Source organism: Enhydra lutris, unplaced genomic scaffold (genome assembly GCF_002288905.1).
Source record: "Enhydra lutris kenyoni isolate GAN:26980312 unplaced genomic scaffold, ASM228890v2 scaffoldscaffold24, whole genome shotgun sequence".
Taxonomy (NCBI): domain Eukaryota; kingdom Metazoa; phylum Chordata; class Mammalia; order Carnivora; family Mustelidae; genus Enhydra; species Enhydra lutris.
The window spans coordinates 17101214-17116875 of record NW_019154108.1 but is presented as its reverse complement, the minus strand read 5'-3'; the positions used below and the strand labels follow the sequence as shown (position 1 = coordinate 17116875).

General features: G+C 41.0%; 1 protein-coding gene across 1 annotated transcript in view; it reads left to right on the top strand.

Annotated features, from left to right (window-relative positions):
• Positions 1-15662, top strand: part of LOC111150879 (syntaxin 6) — a 47957-nt gene that overhangs the window by 16813 nt on the left and 15482 nt on the right. The window contains exons 2-4 of the mRNA XM_022508547.1: positions 2695-2864; positions 5584-5678; positions 13698-13760. Of these exons, the coding sequence (XP_022364255.1) occupies positions 2695-2864; positions 5584-5678; positions 13698-13760 (328 nt within the window). The remainder of the gene's footprint in view (positions 1-2694; positions 2865-5583; positions 5679-13697; positions 13761-15662) is intronic.

The following is a 15662-nucleotide window of genomic DNA, read 5'->3' as shown; positions in this document are numbered from 1 at the left end:
CCTTGTTGGCTTTTATATGCAGTAATATTCAATTATAACATTTACATTGTGGATATTGGCCCATTGTTAGGTGGCTAAACTTTATTGTTGTTTTTTCTTTTCTCTTCGTATCTTTATTTGCATGTCCGAAAAGTTACAGTGTCATTCTCACTATACTAATTCAGAATGTTGCCTCAAAAGTGGTTGGTCTTTTTTTTTTTTAACCCTTTATCAGATAGATCACTTGTGAATATCTCTTCCAATGAAGGAGGCTACCTTTTAGTTCCATTGATTGTTTCCTTTGCTGTGCAGAAGCTTTTTATTTTGATAAAATCCCAGTAGTTTATTTTTGCTTTTGCTTCTCTTGCCTTAGGAGACATGTCTAGTAAGAAGTTGCTATGGCCCGTGTCAAAGACGTTGCTGCTTGTGTTCTCCTGTAGGATTTTGATGGCTTCCTGTTTCCAATTGAGGTCTTTCATCCATTTTGGATTTATTTTTGTGTATAGTGTAAGAAAGTGGTCCAGTTGCATTCTTCTGCATGTAGATGTCCAGTTTTCCCAACACCATTTGCTGAAGAGACTTTTTTCCATTGGATTTTCTTTCTTGCATTGTGAAAGATTAGTTGGCCTTATGCTTGTGGGTCTGTTCTGGGTTTTCTATTGTGTTCCGTTGATCTTTGTGTCTGTTTTTGTGTCAGTACCATACTGTTTTGATGATGACAACTTTGTTATAAAGTCCGAAATTGTGTGGACTGTAGCTTTGCTTTTCCCTTTTCAAGATTGCTTTTGCTTATGGGGTCTTTTGTGGTTCCAGATACATTTTAGGATTGTTCTAGCTCTAAAAAATGCTGTTGGTATTTTGATAAGGTTGCATTAAATGTGTAGATTGCTTTGGGTATTATAAACATTTTAACAATATTTGTTCTTCTAATCCATGAGAATGGAAGTGGGAAAATTTTTACAACTTTGTGACTTTATCTAATTTGAAAGCATTCTAAATCATAGAACTTGATGACCTAGTTTCACTCTCTAAACAAGAAACTCACTTGTCTGCTACATGTATGTTTAATACATATTTAAATAATAATACATATTTATATTTAAAGCTAATAATACTAGGAAATCTTCTAATGAGATTTTGGATTTAAAAATGTCTCAGATTAAAGACAAGCTACTGAATGGGAAAAGATATTTCCAGATGACAACTCTGATAAAAGGGTTAGTATCCAAAATATAAAAAGAATGGATACAGCTCAACACCTGAGAAACAAATAATCCAATTTAAAAATGGGTAGAAGACATGAGTAGGCATTTCTCCAAAGAATAGATATGGATGGCCAACAGACACATGGAAAGATATTTAACATCACTCATCATCAGGGAAATCCAAATCAAAACTACAATGAGTTATCGCTTCACACCTGTCAAAAATGTCTAAAACCAAAAATGTAAGAAACGACAAGTGTTGGTGAGGATGCAAAGAAATAAGAACTCTCCCGTGCAGTATTGGTGGGAGTGCAAATTGGTGCAACCACTGTGGGAAACAGTATAGATGTCCTTCAAAAAGTTAAAAATAGAGCTACCCTATGATCCAGGAATCATACTACTGGGTATTTACCCCAAAAATACAAATACACTAATTTAAAGGGATACATGCACCCCTATGTTTATAGCAGCATTATTTACAATAGCCAGAATATGAAAGCAGCTGAGTGGCCATTGATAGATGAATGGATAAAGAAGCTGAGGTGTATATATATATAAACAATGGAATATTAATGTAACCGTAAAAAGAAATTAAATCTTGCCATGTGGAACAACATGAATGGAGTTAGAGGGTATAATGCTAGATGAAATAAGTCAGTCAGAGAAAGACAAATATATGATTTCACTCATGTGGAATTTAAGAAATAAAACAAATGAGCAAAAAAAAAAAAAAAAAGAAAAAGAAAAAGAAACCAAGAAACAGACTCTTAACTATAGAGAACAAACTGATGATTACCAGAGGGGATGGGGTGGAGGGCTGGGGAAAATAGGTAAAGAGAATTAAGAGTACACTTACCATGATGAGCACTGAGCAGTGTATGAAATTATTGAATCGCTGTATTGTATATCTGAAACGCACCTAACACTGTATGTTAACAATACTGGAATTAAAACAATTTTTTTTAAGTCTTAGATTAAAATACTTCCCTTCTAAAAGGCTAGTTGCATGAATATAACCCTTCCTCAACCCTTTTTTCCCTCACCTCCCACTCTACCCCCACCCCCCAAGAAAAGGAAAGCTGTGTTAGGACTTGTTTTTGTGAATACAGATTACTAGCACACGAAATGGCTGCATGTGTGAATGTTAATGGCACTTTAGTTAATTTGTAGGATTGTTTCTTACATGGCTTTTAAGAATAGGCTCTTCAGAGAAAAACTTGCCTTCTCAAATAATTGTCAAAAAATTGTCCTTCTCAAATAAACCTGATATAGATTTAAATAATGACCATTTTATTCCAAAATCAGCTGAGAACGTAATACTGTTATTCTTAAAGGTTTGAATTTTGGTATTTGTTCGTGAAGATCCTTCCATAAAGGTCTAAAAACACTTCTGGGGATGGTAGTCGCTGAAGATGGTATGTGATCACGGTGTTAACTAGGTCAGGCAGTAGTTAACTTGTTCATGGAACACATCTGTGATTTCTGTCCTTTCCCTTCACCTTGATTACAGAGAGGTACAGAAAGCAGTCAACACCGCCCAGGGATTATTTCAGAGATGGACAGAGCTCCTCCAGGACCCCTCTACGGCAACGAGGGAGGAAATCGACTGGACCACCAATGAGCTGAGGAACAACCTCCGGAGCATAGAGTGGGATCTCGAGGACCTTGACGAGACCATCAATATCCTTTTTCATGGTGCCTGTGCCTTTGGGGTCAACAGAAAAGTGAACATGTTTTTATCCTGATGTCTCAAGTACATTGATTAGATTCTTTCTTTATAATCGATTGATAGTACTCTTTTTTTTTTAAGATTTTATTTATTTATTTGACAGAGAGAGATCACAAGTAGGCAGAGAGGCAGGCAGAGAGAGAGGAGGAAGCAGGCTCCCTGCCGTGCAGAGAGCCTGATGTGGGGCTCGATCCCGGGACCCTGAGATCGTGACCTGAGCCGAAGGCAGAGGCTTAACCCACTGAGCCACCCAGGCGCCCCGATAGTACTCTTATTTGTATCTTGACACACTTGAAATAATTGCCCAGTAAGCTAAGATGTAGGGCCACCTTCTTCTACAGTGCGTGATAAATCCGGCCACGTGGAGACAGTGTGGTGCAGTGGTTCAGAGCTCGGTCCCTCGAGGCAGACCGTGTGTTCAAGTCCTGGCCACACCAGTTACTAGCCATGTGACTTTGGGCGCCTTGCTCTCTGCTTCAGTTTCCTCTTCAGTAGAAGGTTCGGGTAACAGTGGTACCTATCTCATAGGGTTGGTGTAAGCTGAGCAGGTAAGTGGAGGGCCTGCCATGCAGTGAGCCTCTGGGAGTGTTAGTCATTATTCCGTAGACCAGTGTCCTACAATGTTAACTAGAAACCAAAAGAAAATGCTTTTGTGGACTTTTTCCTGTTCAAGAAGTGATGTGTTACAGTGCTAGTGTCCAAGAGAGGCATTTTGTGCCATGAGACTGCATTTAGTAAAAGCAGATCTATTAAGTCATGCTGTTGTTGGGAAATCCACTGACCTGACTGACGAACCAGAGAATGATGGCCTTTTTTCAGCTGGAAAAATTCCAGTTAATCAAAAATTTTGAAGATATGCCAGTTGCATGTTCTCACTTCTCTCTTGTTCTCTCTGTGTGGTCTAGGAAACCAGCTTTTCAGGTTCATATGAAGTTAATAAGTGGAGGGCATTATCTGTTCATATTTCTATTTATCATATGACCCTGGGTACCTTTTAAATTATTTTAAAAAGTATATTGTTAAAAATTAGTGGAACAAAACTTGAGAAGGTGGGATTAAAAACACAGGTACAGGGAGATACCTTGAGATAGAGGGAAGAGAAGAAGATTGATGAGACCGAGAAATTGTGAGAAAAAGAGGACAGAAGTGTTAACAGGTGCATGCACACCTTGGAGATACTGTGGGTTCGTTCCAGACCACCACAGTAAGGTGAGTATCGTGGTCGCAGTAGAGGGACACAAGTGAATTTTTAGGATTTCCTTGTGCATATAAAAGTTATGTTGACACTCTACTGTAGTCTATTCAGTGCACGACAGTATTTTGTCTAAAAACAATGTATATACCTTGATTTAAAAGTACTTTATTGCTGGGGCACCTGGCTGGCTCAGGCAGTAGAGCATGTGACTCTTGATCTCAGGATTTTAAGTTCAAACCCCTGCTGGGTGTAGAGATTACTTTAAAAAAAAAAGTCTTTTAAAAAATACTTTATTGCAGGGCGCCTGGGTGGCTCAGCGGGTTAAGCCGCTGCCTTCGGCTCAGGTCATGATCTCAGGGTCCTGGGATCGAGTCCCGCATCGGGCTCTCTGCTCGGCAGGGAGCCTGCTTCCCTCTCTCTCTCTGCCTGCCTCTCTGTCTACTTGTGATCTCTGTCTGTCAAGTAAATAAATAAAATCTTTAAAAAAAAAAAATACTTTATTGCAAAAAAAGTCTAATCATCATCTGAGCTTTCAGTGAGTCACAATCACAGATCATTATAACAAATATAATAATAAGAAAGCTTGAAATATTGTAAGAATTACCAAAATGTGCAGAGACATGAAGTGAGCAAATGCTCTTGGAAAATGGCGCCCATAGACTTGCTCGACATAGGGTTGCCAGAAGCCTTCCATTTGTAAAACACAGTGTCTGCTAAGTGCAGTAAAACAAGGCACAATATAATGAGGTATGCCTGTGTTTTCATCATTCCTTCAGCAAATAATCGTTGAGTGTACCCTAAGCTGGGTATTTTGTTAGTCTGAGATTGGAGTGATAAAACAGAACAGTTTACCAGCCCTCGTGGAATTCATGGTGGGGAGTAGTGAGTGAAGGGCTCAGGGGACGGGGGGACAGACATTAATCAAATAACAGCACTGTGTATTTGCAGGCAGTAAGAGAAAAGACCAGAGAGCCATGTGAGCGTCTGACACGGGGCAGCGGGACCAGGCTGGGAACGAGATGATTAGGTGAAGCTTCACTGAAGAAACCTTGACCTCTAGAGGAATAAGGAGGGTTAGCTCCCTGACATAAATGAGATGGTCTGGAACAGCAGGTGGAAAAGGCTTGCAAAGTGGTCATGGGAAAGCTGGTCTGGAGTCAGAAAAGAGTCAACAAAGAGTGCTGGCAGGCATCTGGGAGAGCCCGGCTCAGCCATGGTCCGCCCACCATGGATTTGTAACGAACTCAGCAAGGGCTGTTGTTTCTTCAACTGGGTGGGTCTTCTCCACTCCGAGGCACAGAGACCCTCACAGCTGTGGGAGGAGAAGGTTTGAGAATGATGTGTGTCAAGTTGACAGTGCTTTAAGAAACACTGAGACAAATTTTATTGCTTACCTGTGAGAGATTTTGTGGTTTAACATGATGTTTGTTAGGTTTTTAATGATGAAATTGCTTTCCCTTGACTTTTTGACCCACGCATAGTTGAAGCAAATCCTAGAAAATTCAACCTCGATGCAACTGAATTGAGTATAAGAAAAACCTTCATCACAAGTACTCGGCAAGTTGTCAGGGTAAGGAATATCTTACTGTGTTATTTGTGCAAGAAATAGCCACACTTCTCAAAACTCTTTTTCTTAATTGTAAACTAATAGATCAACTTTAAAACGACTTTTTAGTATGAATTAAATGTCAGTTTCCCACCTAATTTCTCTGATTCAAATAAAGAAATTTGTTTTAGTATTGTCTGGTTTATTTTCTTGGAGCAAAAATGAGAGTAGGTAACTGGCTTTGGGAGGTTACTTGTCCATAGCTCCCGTTTCTCCAAACCAGTTATCTTTTTGCCTCTTAATTTCTCGGTATACTGTATTTTTGGACAAAAGGAAGAACTATTGTAGAAACCATTTGGTTTCTTGATTGATTGGTAATCACTTTGCATTGTGAAGAATGACTCTTACCAGGTTTGGATAGCGGCCTCTTCCACCATCTGAATTGCTTCTGGAACTTTTGCAACCCATGTTACTGACATTTCCATATACAACGGCTTGACAGCCTTCCAGGAGCTGTCCAGAGCAAGCATCCATTAGAGTGTAAAACACCAATCCAAGTGAACAAGTCTCTAGTCTCAAATTATAGAGCTAATAGCCTATTGTTTAAAAAAAAAAGAAAAGAAAAACAAGGAGAAAATACCATTTCAGTCAAATTTTGTCTTCTTGAGATATGTTTGTATTTTGAAACTATATGGCTAAGCCATTTGATTAGCATAACTAGATGTAAGAGAACCAGCTGTCTTTAACATATGTACTAGAAAGCAGCTTCCTTGAATAAAGAAACTTGGGATCATACCAGTGCTAACATATGGCTTTTTAGGAGTCATCTCAGGCAGGAACCTTGCTATGTGTTTGCCAAAGACTTTATGTCATGTGATTTCCTTTTGAAATTATTTCAAATCGTAGGTTATCACTGAACTTTAACTAATTCTTGTGTCTTCTTTTATTCAGTAGTTGCCTTTCTCTGTGTGTGTGTATATGTGTGTATAAATTATTGTTAAATAAACCCATAGTTTAGTGGGCCAGTAACCTTTTGGGACGTGGGTACATCATTGATATACACTGAGCATTTGTATTAGTCCTAATTTCTAGCCAATTCAGAATGCTGTTCTGATAAGAAAGCCCCTTTTTCTGGTAAGGTAAGTCCCCAATTATTTATTTTATAAATATAGTTTGCTTTTTTATTTTTTGTAGTAGATTTTCTGAATGACACTTCTGTAGAGGCTGGTATTTAAGTGGCCCCAGGCAGTGAAACACAAATTCCTGAACTCGGTCATTGTGTTTGTTCTTTTCGCAAGATGGTACTTGTAAATTTTGCACATTGAGATTCAGAGCTGAATATATTGAAAGTTAAGTTAGTTGGTATAATTGCAAGTAGAAACTGAAGTTCATTTTCTAATACTTGAAAAAGGTTTTTAAAGTACACTCTTTGAAAGGAGTATTTTTTTTTTTCTTAAATTGTATTTATTAGAGAGAGTGAGAGAGAGCATGAGAGGAGGGTCAGAAGGAGAAGCAGACTCCCGGCTGACTGGGCAGCCTGACTTGGGGCTCGATCCTGGGACTCCAGGATCATGACCTGAGCCGAAGGCAGCTGCTTAACCCACTGAGCCACCCCAGCGCCCCGGAAAGACGTATTCTAAACCACGTCCATATTTCATATGTAGTGTTGCAGTCCTTCTAGAGTTGAGGTCTAAATCATACTTAACTATATAATCCAACTGAGTATTTTAGAGTTTCTAATCATTCTTGTTTTAGTTATGACCCATTTTGGGGAAGCTGTTACTGTTACTGTTTACTAGTTGTAGGTTAGCAGTACCTAACTGAGCTTTTGCTGATCTAATTTCGATAAATTCTAACTGAAGTCCTGTAAGAAGGGAAGGAGGTAGTCATGGTGCTAACTTGGATTTTTTTTTTTTTAAGCACCTTGTGTTGACTGAACATTATTGCATTTAGTTAAGCAGCATTTGTAGACAGAGATCTCTGGGTTCTAACTGGAGGAGACGGAGTGGAGTCAGAGAGTTCGCCGATTTGGGAAATGAGACCTACGACCACGCTTCAATTTGGGATTTGTCTTTCACAAGCTCATGTAAACTCCTCTGTTAACCATTATCAGTAAGTTTTCATTTAGTTGCTGTGAAAGGAATACGTTTGGATCCGCAGCTGATGCCCGCAGTGCTTTCTTCTTCTCAGGCGGGAGAGTCAGTGATACACTGTACATTTGTGACTGTGGTTGTTCTCTCTGAAGAATCACATCTTTCTTTTTTTTTTTTCTTTTCACTTAATGTCCATTGGTTTTGCTTTTAGAAGCCTTCCTTGTTTTAAGCGTCTTGTTTTCCCAAGTGTCTTTTAAGGTTGTACAGTTTAGTAAGTTTTGCTGGCAGTTTTTACTGAAGAAAGCAAAATATTCTTTTGTGTGCATAAATAGCCTTTGATAATTTTGAAGTAATCATTTGTACATTTGTGGGGTTATCGCCACATCAGTGATTTTGCATGGGGAATTTTTCTGTTGCGGAAATCTGTTCCAGGAGTGACCACATTTTCACCTCGTAGGAGAAGGTTTTGCAGCGTGTGGCAGAGGAACTCAGGGAAGGAGCTGTTAGGAGAATGGAGTTCTAGGCTCATCTGTGACCTTAACAAATTTTCATCGTGGCAAGTCACTTAGCTTCTTTGGCTCTGTGTTTTCTTTATCAATTAAATGATCCTCTCAGACATTTTCTTTTTTTTTTTTTCTTAAAGATTTTATTTATTTATTTGACAGACAGAGATCACACGTAGGCAGAGGCAGGCAGAGAGAGAGGAGGAAGCAGGCTCCCCGCTGAGCAGAGAGCCCGATGCGGGGCTCGATCCCAGGACCCTGAGATCATGACCTGAGCTGAAGGCCACCCAGGCGCCCCCTCTTAGACATTTTCTAACGTTAACTTTCAAAGGAATGAGAACCGTACATCCCTGTGGGGAAAGAAACCCAACTTGTTCCAACCCAAGAATTGTTCACTTTTCATTCTAAGTCAAGACAGACATGGTTAACCAACAACGATGAGGTGTGCAGGGTGGGCAGAGAGGACATTGGGATATGAGACCTCTTAGTGGGAAGCACTGGGATATATGTAGTGTTCCATTCACTCAGTCTGGAAGATACCATGACATGGGAACAGGAGCGTAAATGACCAGGACTTGTGTTGGTCTTTTGGCAGATGAACCAAATCATATTGGTAATGCTTCTTGACTGCTGGTTCTAAACTTCATGTGTTAGAAAGACGATTGAGTATGTTTTTGGCCTGATGGGTTATTACAGAATGCTTAAAACTGTTTAGTGACTAAGCTTAAAATTCTTAAATCCTAATTAATCATACCAGAATGTAATCTGTTGCATGGTGTCTCACAACTTTTAGCATCTGTAGAAACACTGCCATCCTGGAAGTGAAAGCCTAGTGCTTTACCTGCTGCCATGGCCACACACAGGGTGCACACCACACAGCTGTTGGAAAAGTCACGGCCATGGGGACTAACCGCCCCTCCCCCCCACATATATTTTATTAAAGTAATGCATGTTCATTAAAGAAAATTAGAAAAATGTTAATAAGAGAAAAAACAGAAAAAGAAACCTAAGCTCAAAATAATAAATACAAAACTTTGTTATGTTTTCTCATAGTCATTTTCTTAACACACGGCAGTTGTGTTTTACATAATTGTGATCATACTGTTAAGCAATCATAAGCATTTTTTAAATTTTACTTTTAAAAATTAAAGGTAATCCATACTTGCTGTTTTTAAAATGCAAGTAATTTTGCTGTATGAGAACGGTGAAAATGCCCCCTGCCCATTCTGTAATTCCACTTCCTAGGAATAATCACTGTTAACAGTTTCATGTATTGTCTGTAGCCATTATATGACCCTGAAATAGACTCTTAAAAGTAATGACATGTTATTCTGGGTTTACTCTAAGTTTCTACTCTCTGTTTGGATCTGCTGCTTATTTCTGTTTTTCTTTCATATTATAAATAATACTGCTGTGTACCTCTTTCCTTTTTTTTTAATTTGGTATATATTTTACTTTTTTTTAAAAGATTTTATTTTTTAAGTGATCTCCACACCCAATGTGGGCTTCTAACTCACAACCCTGAGATCAAGAGTTGCATGTTCTACCAACTCAGCCAGCCAAACACCACATTTGTTTTCTTAAAATAAATCCTCGTAGTGGAATTGCTAGGTCAAGGTCATGAATATTTAATACAAATATCATAGCTCTTGATACAGAATGTCAAGTTTTCTCAGAGTCCAGTTTACCTTCCAGCCATTGTTGAAGAACAGTAGTGTTTTGTTTTGTTTTCCATTTTTATTGAAGTATGACAATGGAGAAAAGTACATGTATCCCAAGTACACAGCGTGAAGAGTTTATAAACTGATCCCAGCCATGGAAATAGCACCTCGAAGCATTCCAGAGCAGTCCGGGCACCCCATGGAAGCTTCCTTTTGCCCCTTTACAGTCTTTAATTCCTGCTCATTGTCCTGACTTCTAACAGCAAAAACACATTCTACAGCTGAAGTTCAAAGTTTACTTGAACTTTGGTTACTTTTTCCATACACATGTGTTGATATTTTCATTATGCAAATAATGTTCATTGTTTTGAAAAAAGGCTTATAAAATGTATTAAGTGCATTTTTATTTTTTTTAAAGATTTTATTTATTTGACAGAGATCACAAGTAGGCAGAGAGGCAGGCAGAGAGAGAGAGAGGAAGGGAAGCAAGCTCCCTGCTGAGCAGAGAGCCCAATGCGGAGCTCGATCCCAGGACCTTGGGATCATGACCTGAGCCGAAGGCAGAGGTTTTAACCCACTGAGCCACTCAGGTGCCCCTTAAGTGCATTTTTTTTTTTTTAAAGATTTTATTTATTTATTTGACAGAGAGAGATCACAAGTAGGCAGAGAGAGAGAGAGGAGGAAGCAGGCTCCCTGCTTAGCAGAGAGCCCGATGCGGGGCTCGATCCCAGGACCCCGGGATCATGACCTGAGCCGAAGGCAGAGGCTTTAACCCACTGAGCCACCCAGGCGCCCCCCTTAAGTGCATTTTTAAAGCATCTGTTATCCAAGCCAATAAACATTTCAGATATTTGCTCTGCAAAGTTAGTAATACGTATAGGATTGTACTGTTATTATTATTTGACTAATTCAGAATGTCATCTTAAACTCTAGTTGGTTATTGGGAGCATGCAGTCTAGGAGATACTTACTAGGTGACAGGCTCACTTCCGGGCTTCTAGAATCTAGACCAGAGCAGCTCCAACTTCATAAGACTCACCCAGGGACTTGCTAGCTGACTTTAGAGTCTGCCTGAATAGATCTGGGTGGGGTCCAGGGACCTGCATTTTTTCTTTTTTTTAAGATTTTATTTATTTGAGAGAGAGTGCCGTTGCAAGCGGGGTGGGGGTGGCAGAGGGAGAGGAAGGGAAAGAATCTCAAGCAGACTCTGAGCGCAGAGCCCTTGGGGCTCAATGTCACGACCCTGAGATCATGTCCTGAGCCAAAACCAAGAGTCCGACACTTAACCAGCTGGGCCACCCAGGCGTCCAAGAGACCTGCGTTTCACCTCCTGTGACTGAATCAAGCAAATCTCACACATTTAAGAACTCTGGCTTGTATAACTGATTTCCCTTTGTTTTAAATATATCAGTATCTAGGGCGCCTGGGTGGCTCAGTGGGTTAAGCCTCTGCCTTCAGCTCAGGTCATGATCTCAGGGTTCTGGGATTGAGCCCCGCATCGGGCGCTCTGCTCAGCAGGGGGCCTGCCCCCCCCCCCCCCGCCCCCCGCGTGGCAACCCCCCCCGCCTGCCTCTCTGCCTACTTGTGTACTCTGTCAAATAAATAAATTAAAAATATATATATATTTAAAAAATATATACCAGTATCTATTTCTTTGTTTTTACAATGAATACTTTCTTTTACTAAGTATATTTTTCTCGGTGTCTGTGGATGGGCTTTTATTTTTTATCTTTTGAAGTTTGAATGAATGAAATAGGGAGAGAATCCTATTTCTGGGTCAGTTGGACCTTAGACAGAGCAACCCTCAGATGCGCTGCCCACCCAGGGTCATTTTCAAGGGCTCAGGCACCCTCTTGTTGAAGGCCCCCAACCGCAGGGAGCTCGCTCCTTCGGCAGGCGGCCTTTCTTACCTGGGGCAGCACTGGTACTTTGCGACAGGTTATAGGAAAATGATCGCTCTACCTTTGCTCTGCTTGATTAACACTTTTTTCTACAGAAACACCAAAGTGAGCTTCTAAAAACATGAACCAGAATACTCCATGGCCCTGCTAAAAATGCCTTAAGGCCTTCCCATTGCCTTTGCACAGGGCCTGCGATCCATGTAATAACATATTTACATTTTTTAAAGGATGATTAGAAAATACACAAGAGTATATGACAGGGACTGAACACTTAATATCTACTCCTTTACAAATAAAGTTTTCCAGCCCCTGCCTCAGGATAAAATCTAAGCCTCCTGAAGCCTCCTCCCCACCGCCCCCCATATGTTTGGCCAACCTTCCCTTCTTCCTCCACCCCTGAACACACAGTTGGCTCCTTCAGCCTTTCTGGCCTGCCTTCTCCAGAGCTAAAGGCACTGAGCTTTTTCCTACCTCTGGGCTTTTGTACTTGCTGTTCCCTTTGCCTGGAATTCTCAGCCTTTAGCTCTTTCTGTTGCTGGCTCATTCTTGCCCTTCAGATCTCCATTCCAGTGTAACCCCCAACCTTCTAAAGTGGTGTCCATCACCCATGCAATTCAGTCCTTGTCTATTCCCTTCCTTCCCAGCACCTTGTTGACGTGTCTGTGGGATTACTGTTTGCCCCTTGTCCACCGCAGTACCCGCTCCGCACGGGCAGACGCCTTCCCTTGCTCATGGTACCATGTGGGTGCATAGTAGGCTTTAGTGAGCATTTGCCAAACATAGAAACGGGTGCTTGGAAAGCTGAAGCAAGGTGGTCGTGATTCAGACTCACCACAGTAGGAATCACGAAAACTGGCACTGTTCGATCTGCTGTTCACCTGTCACGGGGCTTGGAAGAAGTTTCTAAGAGCCTAATACCTCAACATTTGCATCTATAAAATAGCCTACTTGCCAACAGAAAATTATAAAGTATTTTGGCAGCCTTTCTTTTTTTTTTTTCCAAAGAAAATTTGTATTACAGTAATCATGTATTCAGTTCTAATCATTTTAAAGTATATTGGGTTGGGGTTAAATATAAGGAAAAGTGTTCATATTTAATAAAGTGTTTTGCTTCAAGTTAAGTAATGGGTCCATTCATTTCTTTCCATACAAGATTATTTTTGGTACTGCTCTAGAAATCCACTCTTGTGTTAGAAATAGTCTATACTGGGGGTGCCTGGCTGCCCCAGTCTGTAAAGCATATGACTTTTATTCTTGGGATTGTGAGTATGAGCCTTGGGTGTAGAGATTATGGGAGGAAAGAAGGAAGGGAGGGAGGAGGGGAGGGGAGGGGAGTCTATACTGCACATGAATCCAACTCAGAAATAAAGTAAGAATACTAGAAAGTGTCCTCTGATGTTTAATGGTAAAAAGACTTGATCCAAAGTGTGTGGTTTTCACGTGTATTCTGTTTGTGAAGAAGCTAGCCCTTGAACACAGACTTCTGTGTTTGTGTCCCAGGATTGCCATTTACTGACTGTGTGACCTTAAGAAAATACCTTAGCCTTTTTAGATCTAAGTCTTCTTACCTGTAAAATGGAAATAATAGCAGCTTCACAGGGTCATTGTGAAAATTCAGTGACAACGTGTGTAAGTGCACAACGGTGTTGCAGCCTCTGGCAGGTACCCAGGAAATAGGAGTTCCCTTCCTCTTTCTTGCTGTTTGAGTTCAGTGTCCAGGAATGTGAGTTTCTCTATTTCCTTTGTTTCTGAGACTTAGAAGCTAAAGAATGTTGTCTTTTTGTTTAAAAAAATTCATAATAATCTATGTGTATTTTGTTAGCCTATAAAACGTTAACCATGATTTTATTTTCACTCGTTTTCTGGTCTTCTCCTCGTCTCGTTAGGACATGAAGGATCAGATGTCGGCTTCATCTGTGCAGGCATTAGCGGAAAGAAAAAATAGACAGGTGAGTAAACTTATGAACGCACAGTATCAACCAAAGAAAATAGCATGGTTAGATATTTGGAATTGAAAAATGCTGACGTCTATGTACCGTGTGTTCACACAGAAGACCTGTACGTGCTGAGTCTGGCGTGAGGCTGGCAGGTGTTGTAAAAGTCTGGTCAGCTTGCCCTGTGCCACGGTGTTGTTTCCCTCCCTCCCTCCCTCACACCCTCTGCTTCTCCCGTCTGGGCCCCCATAGCTCCCTCTGCTTATCCCCATAGGCCTTGCACACAGCCATTCTCTCTGGAAGGTGCTCTGATTGCTTGTCTCCTTTTTCTCTGCTGGACCCCAAGCAGTGAGGGGCAGTTATGTCATGAGCTGGTTTTAAATCTCTAGCTGCTGTTCCATTGCCCGGAGAACTTACTAAACATCTACCGAGTGAAATTTTATGTAAAGACATTGACGGCACCTTCAATTTGTGTTAAATGAGACCTTTCATTGTTTTAAGTACTTTTTAAAGGTGAGGTCCAGTTTTTGTTAGTTATTACAGATAAATTATGAAACCTGATTTTAGAAACCCCAGGGCAGATAATGTCATATCAAAAATAAAAGCTACAGGAGACCAGTCCTTGAATTTAAGTGTCTTTTAAAAATTTTTTTAATTTTTAAATTTTTTTAAAAGATTTTATTTATTTTAGAGAGAGAGAGAGAACGTGAGCAGGGTGGAGAGACGGAGGCAGAGGGAGGAGCAGATTCCCTGCTGAGCAGGGAGCCTGATGTGGGGCTCGATCCCAGGACTCTGAGATTGTGACCTGAGCCGAAACCAAGAGTTGGATGCTTAACTGAGTGAGCCACCCAGGCGCCCCTTAAGTATCTTTTTAAAATTAGACACTTTGGATAGAAATTCCCTTCTGACTGATAAAAATGCTTTTTAAAAAAAATACAACAGTTGCCTAAAATTTAGATTTAACTTCAGGTCTGTTCAGACTCCATCAAGTTACTGATAACCCTTTTAATAGACTATTAAGAAACAGCTCATCATTCTTAACGAGGAATCAGTACATCCTTAATTCAGACCTGCAGGTGTTGACCCATCGCATCCGAAAACAAGTAAGAGATCAAAGAAAGGGAGGGGCTGTCAGGATATCACCTACTTAGTTTTCCTGTTTCCTTTCCCTGCATTTCATTCTCCAAGTCACTGTTGGGGTTTTTCCTTCCTGTCTCCCTCCCTTCCTCTCAGCATTGCAGCGGGGGAAACCCAGGCGCTGCCCCAGCGTATCAGGCACTAACTTTTTTTTTCTTTTTTAAAGATTTTATTTATTTATTTGACAGACAGAGATCACAAGTAGGCAGAGAGGCAGGCAGAGAGGGGGGAAAGCAGTCTCCCCGCCAAGTGGAGAGCCCGATGTGGGGCTCAATCCCAGGATCCTGAGATCATGACCTGAGCCGAAGGCAGAGGCTTAACCCACTGAGCCACCCAGGTGCCCCTTGGGCATTAACTCTTGAAAGGAGCGAGGGCATGGCCACGGCCAGCAGCTCCCTTCTCGTGTCTACTCTCAAAGCAGTTGTGACAGTGACATGGGGAACACCAGGCCTCCGTCACGCTGAACTTGAGTTGTTTTATTCTCCAGATAGTGAAAGTTGAACTACCATAAATAAAAAATGTACCTACACCCTGCCTCTCTGAGTATGGCTTGGGATTTGGTTTTTGGCGTGGAGTGAAAGGACAGATTCCCAGGGAATGGCAGGGCCAGTTTTCTGTGTCCCATGCGAGCAGGCCAAGTCGGCCTCGCTGCTCCGTGCCAGGACGAGGCCCTGTGCTCCAGCCTCTGCTACGCCAGGACTTTCCGCTCTGGCACCTGCACCCAGGCCCTCTCCCTCCTCATTCTATGTAGATAGATTCCCGAAGTCAGACTGGTGACGC